The 16728-nt window shown below is 40.3% G+C and overlaps 1 protein-coding gene across 3 annotated transcripts; it reads right to left on the reverse strand.

Annotated features, from left to right (window-relative positions):
• Nucleotides 1-3826: 3826 nt before the first annotated feature.
• Nucleotides 3827-16161, reverse strand: erich1 (glutamate rich 1). 3 transcript variants are annotated; one of them, XM_068339106.1, is made up of 7 exons: nt 15879-16161; nt 13716-13853; nt 13359-13502; nt 6473-6847; nt 5717-5905; nt 5523-5634; nt 3827-4390 (listed from the first exon to the last, which is right to left on the reverse strand). In XM_068339106.1, the coding sequence occupies exons 1-6, from the start codon at nt 15895-15897 to the stop codon at nt 5546-5548; spliced, it is 954 nt and encodes a 317-aa protein (XP_068195207.1). In that variant the 5' UTR covers nt 15898-16161; the 3' UTR covers nt 3827-4390; nt 5523-5545. The 3 variants fall into 3 exon arrangements, 2 of the variants coding, with proteins under 2 accessions (XP_068195207.1, XP_068195206.1); XR_011038589.1 differs by having other exon boundaries at nt 5588-5905; XM_068339105.1 differs by lacking the exon at nt 5523-5634.
• Between the last annotated feature and the right edge of the window lie 567 nt (nt 16162-16728).

A 16728-nucleotide genomic window follows, 5' to 3' on the forward strand; every position in this document is an offset into this window, starting at 1 on the left:
CTGGGTCTGATGGAGCAGAGACGGAGAATGAAATGTGATCAAAGGAGAGTTAGATGTTGGAGGCATTGTGTATGAAAAACATATATATAAGGTTGTTAAAGCAGCCCAACAAGATCATTTTTAGGCCTTTGTACCACATTCTACCAAACTATTGAATGCATCAAATGATTTTCTTTCAAAATTCTCACCTCAGCCCCCATCCCATTCAACCTTTTCACCAATCCCACAGGGATTAAAAGCTCATCTTTTCTCATTTGCCAAATCACTGTCTGTCTCTTTTGAAAAACAAGTAGGCTTGTCTATTTTGCAACAAGGGCAATTTCCACCGTGGGCCCTTGACAATTATAGAGAGCACAGAGCAGCAAATAATAGAAACTTCTTGGTTTCTAATGTAGCTGTGTCACAGACAGTTAAGAAGCCATTCCTGTAGCAAATCATCCAATTCCCAATTCCATTTACGGTGCAATGGACTGTCACAGGCTTCACCACTGTTTATGGCAAATGCCCCTGTGAAAGCTGATTGTGTTTTGTGAGCCAAAACAAAAGGCATCTTATAATTGCTGGAACAGAGACCTGAATGGTGTTTATACCACATAATATGATAGCATTTCATCATTTGTTGAGACTCTTGTCAGATAGAATGGCTGCAGAACGGCAGCGTGAGGCTCATTGGAACCGACTTGGTGAATGCAGCGTCTCTGTTTGTGAATCTCTGCACGGACCAATAAAACCAGTGCTTTGAAGACACTTTGTTACATCAATGGCTGCTATCAGGACGTCAGTATTATTTCATCTGCCACCGTCTTCTGCTCATGGAACGTCAACGGGCACAGAGCAGGTCAAGCACTGTGTAATCTACACTTCAAATCCAAGATGTTGAGAGGTGGCTTTATGTCTCTGCCTAAAGGTCCTCCATCAGGAGAATCTGAAGACAAAGTATAGAGTGAAGTTCACTATAAAATGGAAGAACATTGATGATTTTTGCATTGCTTCTACTCTTAAGTACAAAGAGCTTCAATGTCACGGCATCCAAGAGTAAAAATCAGAGCAGATGAAATCATTCTGTATCTACGGAATCCACCTGAGTCTAAGTGTCACACACAGTTATAATGATGCATTAAAGTTCACTTTAATGCAGTCACTTTATTTCAGGAATGTGCACAATGACAAAAAAACTTTTTTTATTTCATGGCCATACAGTTTCAATAAACATTTAATACCCAAACATCTTGCTTTTAAAAAGTATATGTTACCATGTATTTTCACTGCCAATGTAAGTATATACAGTATATATTAATGTTACATACAATATATTTTTGTATGTGGAGTTTACATTCTTTACAAACTACTGACCACAACAATTTTTATGCTGTTGGCCATTATATTTATACACTATATGCCATATGTTCCGACTTTGGTCTTAGCTCTGCTCATTGTGTTAAAAACCAGATTCAATGCCTAAATACAGATAATTAGTCAATAAAAATAATTCTAATACCTAAACCTTGCTAACCCATCCAAGCCACTTACACTCACCTGGAGCAGCCTGATGTAGCCTGGAGTCAGTCTTGGGAGTCTATAAAACATTCTGGAGCTCTCTGCGGTGGTCTCTCTCTTTAATCAAGAATACGTTAGAGGCCAGGTATTGCTTGGCTCTCTCCTCTTCCTGGACTCCCAAGACAGGAAACCCACTGACAGAGAGAGGCCCGCCCGGTCTGTGCTTGAATAACCTGTGTGGAGCTACCTGATGCAGCCTGCCCCTTATAATGTCTCCATCCCGTCCTTACATAACGGACAGTCTGCAGGTGGTGAGTCTAAGGAGATTAGAGGAGCTGGCATGTAGAAGTGCCACACACAGCAGGAGTGTAAGATCAGGTCACTCTAAAAAACATTTACCATTCCTAACATCAGTGTTTAATAACAATGTAATTACCTCGCACAAAGAACAGTGTATTACTGTAAAAAAAGAAAATTTGAATGATGAAATAAAAAAACCAAGGTAATGTGAACTAAATGTCAATTATTTTTATTACTTCATTATTGCCCTTACCCTTAACTTTATACAGAAAGCTCAAATCATCTGAATTCCTTTCGACCTGTAGACTGGGTTATTTTCCTGTTGATGTGGAGAGCGGCTCCTCCTATTTTGCCATCAACATACTTTAAACTTTAATATCCATCTTGGCCTCAGGGTCTTCAACCCAGGTTGGGGTCTTATAATGAGGTGGCTGTGCTGATAACATCTCTATTGCTGGAGATGAATTCTCTTTAGTGACCTTCACATCTCTGGTAATAGGACCAAATTCTGCTTCCATGAATAATATCAAACTGTTTTAATACTGCAAGGTCACAATGTGACTGAAAAGCGTGATACCTTCCTGGGCATAAAAAACATACACTCCTTTAGAATTTAGATGTAGATGTTAAATTTAGCACACAATATAGTTGACAAAGTTAACATGCTCAAATTTCAAAGGAGTGATGTTAACCATGTACAAGCATGCTAGCATGAAATTATGAGCTATAAGTAAATGAACATTATGGATGAGGCGACGGGACGCTGTTAGATTAGCAGCGATCTGGTTAAAACCAAACTAATGGTTAGATCTAAAACTCAATCTCATTTTCAGCTCAGTTTGTTTTATGGGTGTCTGGTGAAACCACACAATGGTAAAATATTTACTGTTTCCTGGGAGACACATCTGGAATTTTTGGCAATAAATGCTCAATCAGGCCCATCATCTAGATAATTGCATGTCACGTGGCGCTGAGCAGGTTGTTAATGTTGGGTTACCCCAAAAACAATATAATGTGGCTTCTGAAAAAATCTGCGATGAGAGCAATGAGAGCTGAACAGCTACACAACAACCTGAAACTGATAAGGCAGCTCATAATTTTCTGCAGATGTAAGGAATACCTATCTTCTTACAGTCAAGAGTCTTCAAACCAACATCATGGGACTGCATTCACTATTTTGTCAGGACTGAATATATGAATGGGTGACAGATGCTGTGAGGGTTTGACCAGGTGAGATAAACCACTGGAAATGTAAAAACATTGGCACTGTGAGAATGTCAGGGAATCACCTCCAGTCCGTCATTAACAGACCTTGGGTACCAAATGTCATGACAATCATTCCACCACTTCAGATATTTAATGTAGATAAAAATGATAGTGAGCAACTAGCTGGCTAAAATGAGCACTAACCACACTAATGGTCACCCTTGTTCTGCTGCATAAATGTCAGGAAAGGCGGTCTTTGTACTATTGTCTCTTCTGGCTAATATCTGCAGGATGAGCCCATTAGTTTCCATCAGATGTAGCACCTGGTGTTCCAATCAATGAAGTGGGGCCACAGATGGCACCCGCTGCGATAAGTGTTGCAGTTTGCAACCGTTACAATGTGCAGCAGGACCTGCTGGTGTCTTCAGGAGCAAGACAACAGGTCCTGTGAAACTGCTACGTGACAGACATTATCACAACAGTCATTTCCAGCTGAGATAATTCTCTGGCCTCTTCCTGAACTCGTCTTCTGGCATTGAGCAATGGGTAAATGTATTAGAATAGATTAGCTCAGCTGTAGACAGGCATGGTTATGTGGAAGGTTAAGCTATTGACTCCTTGGATGATACCAGTTCCAAAGTCTGTGAACAACAAATCATGTTGCTATGTTGAGCGTAGTTAGATAAGGGCAACCAGCGGGGATCAGGTGATGAGACAACTCACTGTTTTCTGTTTCCGAGTCCCATAATGAATCTGGGGAGACGCTATTAAAAATGTTACGAAAACATCCATTTATTCAATGTGTTTGGATGAAACAGCAACTTTGAAGTGGCATTTAGAATTCTGTAGATAAATGAGGAGCTATTAGGTTAACCGGTCGGGTCTAAATGTCATAACATCTGCAAACAACACTGGAGCTCCTGCCGAGCTGACATTTCATTCCCCGGCAATTAGGAGGTCAGATAAGGAGGGCGAGTGTTACGTCAGCAACACTAAAATGTTTGATTGATTTGAAGTACCTAAAAGAAACAGGGAGGTGAAAACAACTCCAGGAGATACTGAAAACTTCAAACTAGTTGGTGGGAAGATTTGGCAAAGTAAAGATTAGCCAGTTTCTTTTCTCCTTCTCATGAAAAAAAAGAATTTATTCATTACATCAACCATTTAAGTTCGTATCATGTAAAGTCAAATCCACTGTATGAGGCACCAAGCATTCTCTTCTTAAGTTAGAAGCAGAACAGAAACAATCCTTCAGGAGAGTCTGTGTTTCAGTACGACTGACAGTGTCATGGGTCCATCGTTGAAAGCTCCATTTCATTGTCCTTCTGCGTGGGAAGAATGTCTGTGATCCAGTATCTGAACAGTGACACAACTGCAGTGGCTTCTTCTGAAAAATAAACGAGAGAATAATTTTAGTTACAGCTGAGTCGGCTGCTCACAACACAACACCAGAGGAACAGGCAGTGTCTTCACCAGACAGATATTTGCTTTGGTATTTTCTGCATAATAATCCCCAGCCAGCATTCCAGTCCAGCTCTTAGCTAAATGCCTGTCCACATTAATTCCAACCCATGTGCTTCAAATCAGCAACAATCTTTTATTTACTTTTTGAATGTCAAATATCATTTTGCTGTATTGATTCACAGAGCAAAACGACTGGTGTAAAGGGGGATAGTGGAGCTGGTGCAGTACAGCGTAATCAGACGAAATCTGCTTCAGTCCGGCTCTGCTACTTGATTGATTGCCATTGCAGGGGCAGAGTGATGGAGTGAGGTACGCTTTGGTGAACTCACTTCGAAAACTTTAATTAGAAGATATGGGTCCAAGGACAAAGAAGCCCCCACCCCTGGGAAAAAAAAATGCAGTAACGCGAAAAGATCGTATTATCGGCAATTGTGAAAAAAAATCGCCGGTCAACTGAAAACACTTACATTTTAAAGCTGGTATAAATGTCACGTCAAATATGGTAAAGAATGTCAGTGGTTCTTGTTTGACATGAACACAAACAAACAGGTTGTGTGGAGTAAACAAAGGTTAATTCACAAAGAATTCTGTTCTGACACCACCTGCTGGTGGAGCTGCTTTGAAAAACAACAGGATTTCAGACTGCGATTGGAGTTTGTATTTTGTGAGGAGGGTATTGGAAAAGCTTTTTGGCAGCTGAGCGTAGAAAGGACAGTTACAACTATAGCATGAAATGACATTCACTAGTTGTGACATGGTGTTTTCGTGTCGACATGGCCGAGTAGTCACCCTGTGCCATCTACATGCAGTGGCCTGAATCTCTTGGCTGCTTTCTCCCCCTCTCTTTGTCACGCACACATAAACTTGTGCACACAGAAGCCGCCAAATCCCTGCTGAGCATTTATTTAGCCAGAAAGCTAACAATACAAATGCACAAACACAAACGAGCACAGGTGAAGACACGTCAGAGGACTCAGGAGGTGCTTTGCTGTTGACAAAGGCAAGATGAACAAGTTGAAACATGTTGGTGAAGTGAGGATGTTGCCTGAGTGTACCTGGGTTAGGACAACCATAAAGATCACTGCAGTAGAGAAGGCAAGTAAGGCATGCATGAACTTGCAGGGACAGGTGAGTGAAGCATCTGGGACATGTCCCGGCAAGACGAGGCTGGTGTGGACAGGATCGGGCATGAAACCATCTGGCATGGAGAAGCAAAGACTTCATCATGTTTGTCTGACTGAACACGGACCTGCTGGCATCGAAGACGTATCGCTGAGCTCCTTCAGAGCCTTCTCCAGTTTGTCGGTCTCTCTCCGCTGGACAAAAGCCTTCAGATGGTGAAGCTGCTGAAGGACGGAGGGGGGCTTGCTGGTTATACTGCTCAGGAGGTCATCCATTGTCCCCGAGAGGAGGCAAGGCCGGTACGGATGCAACGTGGCTAGGGGAGCACAGAAGAATTTCCCAGTTTAGGATAAATCGAATACAGTACATCAGTCTGTCTATCTATCTAGGAAGAGGAGGTCTTTAAACTAAGGATTCAACATAATTTAGTATTTTATTCATATTTGTTGAGTCTAAATGGAGATGACAGAAAAATAAGAACCTTTTTATGAATTGTTTTAAATAATCAGGGAGTTAACACATGTATTTTATTAAGACTAAGTCACTCTTCTATTTAATTGGCACATTCACACCTGTACAGGCTTCCTATTTATTTTTAGTCCTGCTCTACCAAGTACTGGGGAGCTTTTCACTTAGGTTGCACGCTGGTCATGGCCTAATCTTCAGCGCACTGCAGCTTAATGAACTTGTGTCTGTTGACAAGTTCAAATCCTTCATTAAAAACACAGCGACTGAATGAGGCACTAGCTTTCCAGGGGCTGAATTTACCGCAGGTCAAAAATGCTTCCATTACCCAAGAATTGGGCTTTTTGTCAGCTTTGTTTCCTGAGAATGAATCAATCATTTAGCAGTCGGTCTTGGAATTGTTCTGTTCAAAACTTACACTCTGACTTGTAGATTTCCAGTGTTGTCCTGAGGAAGTCCGACACCTCAGCTGCTCTGGCCTCCTCAACCTGTTCCTCCTCCTCCTTGTCCTTCCTGTAAGTGAACTCCAGTGCGGAGGCCCGGGGCATCAGCCCCATGGACAACAGCTTTTCTTTGTGACGTTTCTTCTTCAGCTTTCGCTTTTTGTTCCTGCTAATGTGCTCTCGTCCCTCAGACATCTGATCTGTGCAGGACTCATTTAGAACACCGGCTCCATTTTTCCAAGCGTCTTGAGGAAGGGTTGATTTCCTTTTCCTTTTTCTACGTTTTCTTTTCTGTTCGCCTTCCTCCTTATCTTGTTCTAGTTCTTCACTGGCATCATGGCTGCTCTCCTCTGTAGGTAACAATGATATAATCAGGTTAGTTTTAAAACATTTATATCTACTCATGTAGAAGCACCCACGACCAGAACAGAAACAGTCACCTTCTGCTGTTCACACCGATAAAATAATTGATTTTGTGTTACATATCACAGGTGAGACAGTTTAACTTCCAAACAGCGTGAAGAACAAGTTTCTGGATCACAGTGATATCCCATATTGTTTCATTATTTACTGAGTTTATTTCCTTCCAATCATCAGTGCAGATTATCCCACTGATTAGAGAGACATTCTGATCAGAGAAATGAGCTGCTGTGCTTGATAAGTGAAAAGAAACTTATCAAATCTTTGCCTCACAAACAAGATAAACTGCACAAATGATGTTGTTTGCGTCTTTTAGTAGGGATATCTTTTTTTTTTTAATCTCAGGATATGCAATTCTCATGCTCTCACACTTCTCGTGACAATTTATAATTTCTTTGCTCCATTGCAGGTTAAATTTTCATTAATCATACAGGTAAAGACAGTTACAAGATATTTCTGCCTTATGGAAACTAGTATTTCCAGTGGTGGACGGTCAGGGCCAGCAAGGCCCTCTCTGCTGGTCTAACATAACCAGAAATCATGATAATATTTATGATGAAAGTTAATTATATTTTAATGCATTTTCCTTAAATAAACATATTCAAGTATATGTATAAATACTGTATATAATTATACATTTGGATATAATATGACATAGGCCAACACTGGGTCAATGTTCTATTTTTTGGTTAGAGGGGTTTTATCCAATCAGAATTCAGCTAGCTTGTGTTGCTAGGTTCAATGACATCAGCCCATACCCTTCAGAGTCTAGAATGCAGGTCTCCCTGCACTGTGAGTGAATGGGAACATATAGTTAATTGACAGATGTGATAGCCAATCAGATCACGAGTTGGTGTTCTAGGACCTGCTAGCTAGCCTACGTTGTCCTGACATTTACGCGTCCTGTGATTGGATACTCACTCTGAGAAGGCGGCGCTATGTAGACACACATTTGAAGAGAAACTCTTGTGAGATGAGGGTCCAATCCCTGAAAGAGCTAACCTGTTCTAGCTAACCAGCACCAGCTAACCTAAATGAGCTAACCTGTTCTAGCTAACCAGCACCAGCTAACCTAAACGAGCTAACCTGTTCTAGCCAACGGAGTGATCTTGAGAAAAGAAAGAAGAATTAATTTTGTGTTTATATAAGCCGTTTCAACAGCTGTTTCGGTGAGTACAAGCATTTTAAGTTTTCACATTTAATGTTCTTGTAATTTAATTTCATTTAAATCAAATCAATTACAGTGAAATAAAATGATAAATATAGTAAAAAGTAAAAAAAAAATCTTGCTGTTCTGCAGTGTGTGTAAATAATGTGGCGGAATTGCACATCTTTGTGATTGTAGTGAGAATACACAAAGAGACTTGTGTCCCCGCTGTAAAATAGCCTGTTTTATACATGATAGAGGTGATGCAACATCTAGTAGTGTGTTAGTATTTGTCTATATTTCGTTTCTCTAGCTGTGGTGTCATAAATGATGGTCATTTCAGTTGGTTTTGTTCTGTGACGTAGTTGTGTGACGCCTACGCCTATAAAGGTGTGGCCGCGGGTTCTTCTGAGATAGCGACGATAAAAGGAGTAGGGGTGACGCCTCTTCAGAAGTGATACTTTTTGTCCCGTTTGAGAGACATTACAAACACCTCAGTCCTGAATGCTACATTGGTGCCAGCGGTGGGAGCCGCTTACAGTATTATGGGATGTATTATTCACGTTTGACTGAGAACATCATTTGAAGGCGTAGGTGTGAAATGCACGGCCCGCCACTGAGTATTTCAGATCAGTTTCAGCTTTCATTCGATCTCTTCTCCTGTTTTTCACTGTGTTTATAGTAAAAAATAAAACCCCTTCCTCTCCACTTTGTCAGGCCTCCCTACTCTTTAAAAACTTAAGCACATTGAAAGGTCAAAGAAAAATGACTGTTGCTGTTTTATAAGTGGACATTTTACAATTGTAGGCAGAATGCAGGTGAGAACATGAATGGAGACAAGCTGCCGCTCAACAGGAATATTGTGATGACAAACTGGGAGTGTACAGTACTATGATTGCTTTAATTAAACAGTAAGTGAAAATTAACCTTGAACACATTGTGTTGTTTGAGGCTGTCATAGGATGAGTCAAATACATATAATTTATGGTGTTATTGCATTACTTAGAAAAGGAAAATGGAATCCCTTCAAACCTAAATGCATTTATTTCACATCAACATGTGCAACACACAGCCCCCCCCCCCCAGGGTGAGCACTTGCCTCTATCCCATTGTTATGTACAATATGTTCCCATGTCGACTAATATGTCTCGTTTCTCCAGGGGATGGAGGGGTTCGGGTCATCTTACCCTCCAAAAGTGTTTTTAGATGCAGACTCAAATCAGAGAGGTACAATGAGTGAAAGAAAATCCCAGAATGCTTTGCATGCAAAGGCAGTAAATGAAAGAAGGCTACAAAATGTTCTGTATCTTTGTATCAAAAAATGTTAGTTATTGGAATGTCTGATTATGATTACCGGTAAATTGATGAAAATGAATGTGATTGGACCTTTGAACTTACACTTAATACAGTTTTTTACAGTCGCTAACAAGGGTTTGTCCAAACAGCAGTCACATTTTCAAAACTCTAAACACAATTAGCACAGCATCGGTCTTTTGTGGCCATACCATTCACACATTTAATGTTGCTTTCACACAATATGCAGTCAATGAACATATTACCAAAATGCTTTCATTTTCTTAGCAGACAAACTATACCTCCCAACAAAATAGTGGATTATTTTTGTATTATTTTCTGATGTTAACACACAACATCCCACAATAGCAACAACAATATTCCAAACTTTAGATACAGTATAAAAACATCTGCTTCTGCAATGATATCAGTTCAAAAACAATATATCGCAGCTGATAAACAAAAAATTGAATATATATATTTTTTAAGTTCTTCTTTTTTTTCTTTTATATACTCAATTAATCCCCAAAGGGAAATTAGTGGCACACTCTAGTGTTAGTAATTCATAAGTGTATATATAAGTGTGTACAGGCCTTGAACACACACACACACACACACACACACACACACACACACACACACACACACACACACACACACACACACACACACACACACACACACACACACACACACACACACACACACACACACACACACACACACACACGGGTCCTGTATGCATGCAAGGGGAGGTAGAGTGTCGGGCCACTCATTTACGGTGCGCCCAAATGAGCAACTTCTAAGGATGACGGCACCTTGCTCAATGGTGCCTTGGCAGAGCTCCAGAGGTGAGCTGACACCTCCCACTGTCAGCTCACACTCCGGTTATTTTTGGGCGAGAGTGGGAATCGAACCACCGATCTTGGAACATTGGAAGACCTGCTCTACTACTGAGTCATTGCCCCCCCATTGACACACAGCTAATCATTGCCAAGGGTGGATCCGGCATGCCAATCGGTTCCATCCCAGGCACATCGCCTTGGATGATATCAAAGATCGTAGAGATTAGAGACAGTAATTTTGTGTTTTTTTACGTAAGCCCCCCGTCCCCCCCTGAGCTTTTTGCTGTCGTTGTTTTTTGTTGTTCAGAACGCTCTTGTGTTTTTTCATGAATATTTTGTTCACTGTAAGCTTTTTCTGGTCTATCATTTTGTAAACAGTATTTTTACTGTACCTCCTGTAATAAACTGTGAAGGAAAAAAACTGATTTGCTCTTCACTAGAATGCTTTTAAATGTGAACATTTCATGTGGACATAAAGCTCCCAACCAAAAAATTGTGTGTACATTTTGCAGGCAAATACCAGCAAAATTGAAACATGAAAGTCTATGCAACTTTTGTAATGTGTACAATAACTAGTATTTTGAAACCTGGTGTACTTTGATTGACTGCATGTACTTTATGATGTGAAAAGAAGCATTATTGTTTGACACAGTGATTTCATTATGAGTCGAATGTCTAGTGTTTTGGTAAAGTGTGTGTGCAGACAAAGAAGTGTTCTATTTTGAAATGAAGAATTAGTGTTTATTTAACAAGATGTGTTTTTGGGAAGAAAATTAAGCATTTGGTCAATTGTGCTTTCAAGGTGTGAGTCTGTGTTAAGAGTTCGGAAAATGTGACTGGTGTTTGGACAAACGCTTTTAGCGACTGAAAAAAACTGTAAAAACAACTATCTATATGTTTTTACCCACACTACTGTCAAGGATTTTAGGATAATAAACATGTAATGTGGCATGTAGTTCTTGTTATTTTTGTCTATTCTTCTGTTCTGTCTTGTAAATGAGGTCAGATTTGTCTCTAGTTGATAATGGCAGCAGCAACAGGCTTGTATAGATCTCTAATACATGTAGTCCTCAAGATATGAACATTACACTTGCAAGCATTTGTAGACTACTGTAGTTCCCCTTTCTGCCAAAACCCATGCCGAGCAGCATAATGTTAACACCCCACAGAATAAGATGTCACGTCATGTCAAAATATCAGACTAAGTGAACAGTTTCCGATGATGTTGGACTTCACTTGTCTTTCCTATCGACGCTTTATCTGTAGCGTTTTGTCCATTAATCACATCTTTGTGAACGTCTGAGCAGGAAATAAACACACAATGTATTTATGTGCATGGGGACATTTATGAATATTGAGACTACCAACAATTTAGGTCAGGTTGAAAGTTAGTACGCGTAATGTAGCCTATAGGCTTCCTGTAAGAAAACTCTCACACCCTCATAGGCAGGGTGGGAGAGTTTTTTTAAGTAACAGACAGGGTTGTCCCTCTGTAGAAGCTAGATGATATCGAAACCAATGTTGCCCAGGTTAGGTTTCTGTCCAGAAGCATTGACTGAAGCTAATGCTAAACTCTGTATGTTATGTTATTTGATGTTTATTATCGGTCGAGTAAATTGACAAACTTGAGGGAAATAAAGTATATCCTCCAAGGATATAATTCCTTCAGCAGAGATAGAGATGTAACAGTTACATTGTAACAGTGTGTGTGTGTGTGTGTGTGTGTGTGTGTGTGTGTGTGTGTGTGTGTGTGTGTGTCTGTGTGTGTGTCTGTGTGTGTGTGTGTGTACGGGCCTGTATGATATATGCCTGCATGTGATTACAGTAGAAAAAAGTAATTTGCTTACGGAGATCATTAAAAGCATTGTTATTATTATTTAGTGAAGGCATTTTAAATGACCTCGAAAGGTGATTACAGACAGCAAATTTAATCAATAATGACTTAAGAACAATTCACCTTAGAAACAGCCTCTCAAAACCAATCCTGTTCGTAGTTCGAAGATTACCTGTTCTTGTACTCATGTTTTCAAGTGATGCCGGGGTAAAACAGCCATTTCATTTGATTCCCAATCTGAACTTGTCAACTGCAGCCGGACCAGACAGCTGCATTGGTTTGACAACTGATAAATGTCTGTGATCATTATCTTAAATATAATGTACATTATCTACTGATGACGTGATGAATGGGGTCCCATTTTCTAGATTTCAACCACTGCCTGTCGTAACTAAGCTTAATTGAGAAAGTCAAAAAGTGAGGGACACTTGAAAATAAGGGTTAAAAACAGACAATTGGGACAATAAAGGAACTGAAATGAAAGGCATTCCGATGTGCTTGAAGTAGGGAGTAAATGTTTTTTAAAGGCAGTTTAGCTTCCATACAGCAATGCACACGTTTGTGTTCCAGAAACAGTGTTTCATACAGTTAAAAAAAATAAATCATTAACCCACTGAACCTTATGGCAGCGTATCAATTATGGAAGAAGCTTTTGGATGACTTACGATCCCACTTTTTAAGTGCAGTTAATCAAAATGAAGTTAACCTCATCATTCATTCCAGTGGGCACCTTGAGACACACAACTGTCACAGCCAACAAACCTCTTAGGTTTCATTGAGGTAAAGCAGAAGCCTATCAGTTTGATGGAGGGGTACATTAAGGAAGATGACGAGCATGGAGACAAGTGTAATGAGCCAGGACTCATATTACTGTCTGATTATTCCGCCAGCTTACGTAGAGAGATATAATAAACAAACGATGAGCATCCACTGTAGTAGATGTGACTTATCTTTGCCAGCCGACTTATCACGGGTCAAGAACAATTAAGTTTGAAGGTCAGCTCACAGCCTAAAAGCGATGGCATCAATTTGGGGGAAATTTTCTGAGTAAGTTTTAAAAGTTTTAACAGATAAACAATGAATCCACTCAACAGGTCATGTGAAAATCACACAGTATCTGCAATGCAGGGCGTGTTCCTCAGGTCAAAAACATAGCTGATTACCACTATTTGTTTCTCTTAGCTGGTGTTTGGCTGAGACAATCCAGAGGAGTGAATTCAATAATAGAGCGTGCCAACCTGGAGAACCCCATAACTGTAAATCTCTCTCAGCTTTATGGTACACATCACAGGTACATAAATGTACGATTATGGTCGTCTTACCAGCTGGGTCCTGTGCAGTATTTATGCTTTCTAGCTGGGAAGGCGTGATGGATTTCTCTGAATTTGCCTTGTAGTCTGCAGGAGGAGGCAGGACTGTGTACATCCGTCTCTCTGGATTGGTTGCTCTCTGTTGCTTTCTTGCATCTGTGAGGCAGACAGGGTCAATAAAAAGAAGGTACTAAATCTCAGTGGTAAGCCCAGCAGAATGGCAGCAGTTTTGCATGACTGTTCTGTTAGTATGTTGCAAAAAAAAAGAGACTCAGATTACGGTACTTAAAAAAAGGTTTAAAAGATTCACATACTTTCATAGTTTTACTTTTGTATGCACCAAGAAAAGGGAATTGAATGCAATTTTACCGGTGGTAATGTCGTCTTGAGATGGTTTTCTTTCCAACTGGATGTTTTTAGCTGGGTTTTTTGCAATGCATGGAGAACTGGGCTCCTCCAATGTCTGAGCTGCAGGGTAAAGCTTCTGCAGAACTTTTGACTGAAATACTGTGACAAATACATTAAACACAATAAATAACATAATCAGAAGCACTGGAATAATGCTTCTTAGAAGAAACACAGTATTAAACTTTATGCTTAAAACATGACAAAAAAATTAAGAGAAGCTGGGTTATGCATTATGTGCAAATATACTCATTGTATATTAGGTCTACTGCCAAGATAGTATTTATTAGCTGCTAATTACTAAATATAAATCTACTTCTTTTCCTTTCAGCTTTTCCCTTCAGGGGTCGCAAGAGCAAATCAGTTGCCTCCATCTAACTCCGTCTTCTGCATCCTCTTCTCTCACACCAACTACCTTCATGTCCTCTTTCACTACATCCATAAACCTCCTCTTTGGTGTTCCTCTAGGGCTCCTGCCTGGCAGTTCAAAACTCAGCATCCTTCTACCAAGATATTCACTATCTCTCCTCTGGACATGTCCAAACCATCTCAGTCTGGTCTCTCTGACTTTATCTCCAAAACCTCTAACATGTGCTGTCCCTCTGATGTACTCATTCCTGATCCTATCCATCCTGGTCACTCCTAAAGAGAACCTCAGCATCTTCATCTCTGCTACCTCCAGCTCTGTCTCCTGTCTTTTCCTCAGTGACACTGTCTCTAGACCAAACAACATCGCTGGTCTCACCACAGTTTTGTACTCCTTTCCTTTCATTTTAGCTCCACCTTCTTGATCTCTTCTCCCTGTAACCTCACTGTTCCACTTGGGTCCCTCACACACACACACACACACACACACACACACACACACACACACACACACACACACACACACACACACACACACACACACACACACACACACACACACACACACACACACACACACACACACACACACACACACACACACACACACACACACACACACACACACACACACACACACACACACGTACTCTGTCTTACTGCAGCTAACCTTCATTCCTCTCCTTTCCAGGACAAACCTCCACCTCTCTAGCTTCTCCTCCACCTGTTCCCTGCTCTCACTGCAGATCACAATGTCATCTGTAAACATCATGGTCCATGGGGATTCCTGTCTAACCTCGTCTGTCAGCCTGTCCATCACCATAGCGAACAAGAAGGGACTCAGAGCTGATCCCTGATGCAGTCCCACCTCCATCTTGAACTCCTCTGTCACACCTACAGCACACCTCACCACTGTCTTACAGTCCTCATACATGTCCTTCACCGCTCTAATTACTAAATATAAATAGAACAGCTTAAATCGTTAATATACCAGCTTTTGGCAACATTACTGAGGAATCTTAGCCTATTCCTAATGGAAAACACTTCCTGTTCTGCAATATTCCTGGGTGGACTTTGAGGTCTGTTTGGGAAAACTGCTCTACTGGAATATCCAATTATGGCCAAGCTTTAGCTTTCTCACAAATGATGAGATGCTTTGTTCTCCGATCATCGGATAAATTTCCGTTAGGTTTGTTCCGATAAGGGTCGCCACAGCGCCTTTTCACCCTGTTCTATTTTAGATGAACAGTCATATTTGTTTGGCAAAATTTTTTTCTCTGCTGGAACAGCAAACTCAATCACTGCAGGTTCCCAGTGGCCATGAAAGCAAAGCAGTGACAGATCTTCACCAAGGCACTGCCATGCTGCATGCAGTGTGGTGCTCTATTCATTCATTCAAAAACTTGTTCCACTATTCTTGAGTGTTTAGATTATTACAAACAGCTAACAATATCTCCTTTCAAAAGTTATAACAAATGAACAACTAGTAGTGTGACTCAAAGGCCTTTTGAACGTCAATGTTTTTGTTACAATTAATTAGTAATTACAAAAAGAAATCACCATTTAGTAATTAAGTAGCAAATATTTTATACAAGGTCAATCCAATCTGTGACAGACGCGTAACAACAATTATTTCCTCATGTACAATTGTGGGAAAATGTTTTAGTTCTAGTCCCATAGCAGGACACGTGTATTTGTTTACTCTAACAACATCGTTCCCAAACAAAATGACCTTTTCTCTGACATCAATACCACACTCACCTTCTTTCCTACGAGCCATACAGACACAATCCTGAGTGCAAACGAACGCGGCGGAAACGTAAATCTATCGTTAAGTCTTCATTCAAATGCTAGGAAGCTAGCTAGGTTAACGCTTGCGTCAGTGCTCCTAAAGCTAGCTCTCTCACAACAGACGTCGCAGTGTAACACAATGGTGAAACAACGCGCTGTTGATAAAATCGATAAAAGGTTAACAAGAATTACTTAAACCCACTTTGCGAACATCTTTCTTGTCAGGGTACAACATGATATGTATTTCGTAATCTCAATGAGAGTCCTACTACGGTAAAGGCGTGTCAAACCCTGCTCCATCTCTGATTGGCTAATACTTTTTGACTGTCCTTGTTGGATTGGTATAATTCAGCCATGTGGTGTGATGATGATTGGTTGGGGTAAAAATTAGCCATTCGGAGAAAGAGATGGGCGGGCTACCACGTCACCATAGTAGAATTGGTAGATTTGCTTCCTTGTCAATCTCTCATCCACCAGCGCGCAGCCTTAGCAAAAGAAGAGCGCACTATACTTACATTCGAGCTAATACTAATTTAACGATTCTTTAATTGTCAGTAAAACCATACGTCATTTTTTTTAAATAGACGAATACATTTTTTCATTTCAGCGCGTAAAGCAACGTTGGTCACTTCAAAATCTTTGCTATAGTTGAAACCGTACATCCACTGTATGTTTCAGTTCAAAAAAGTTTCATTTTACTGAAGCAAAACCTTTCAGTGAAAATGAATAAGTGACGAATAACATGGAATCCCTCATGATTTCCCCTCAAGTTCTTAAGTCCCTTTCCAAACTAAAACTCATAAATTAATATTTCGATCAA

The sequence above is a fragment of the Antennarius striatus genome, chromosome 17, assembly GCF_040054535.1.
Source record: "Antennarius striatus isolate MH-2024 chromosome 17, ASM4005453v1, whole genome shotgun sequence".
NCBI lineage: Eukaryota > Metazoa > Chordata > Actinopteri > Lophiiformes > Antennariidae > Antennarius > Antennarius striatus.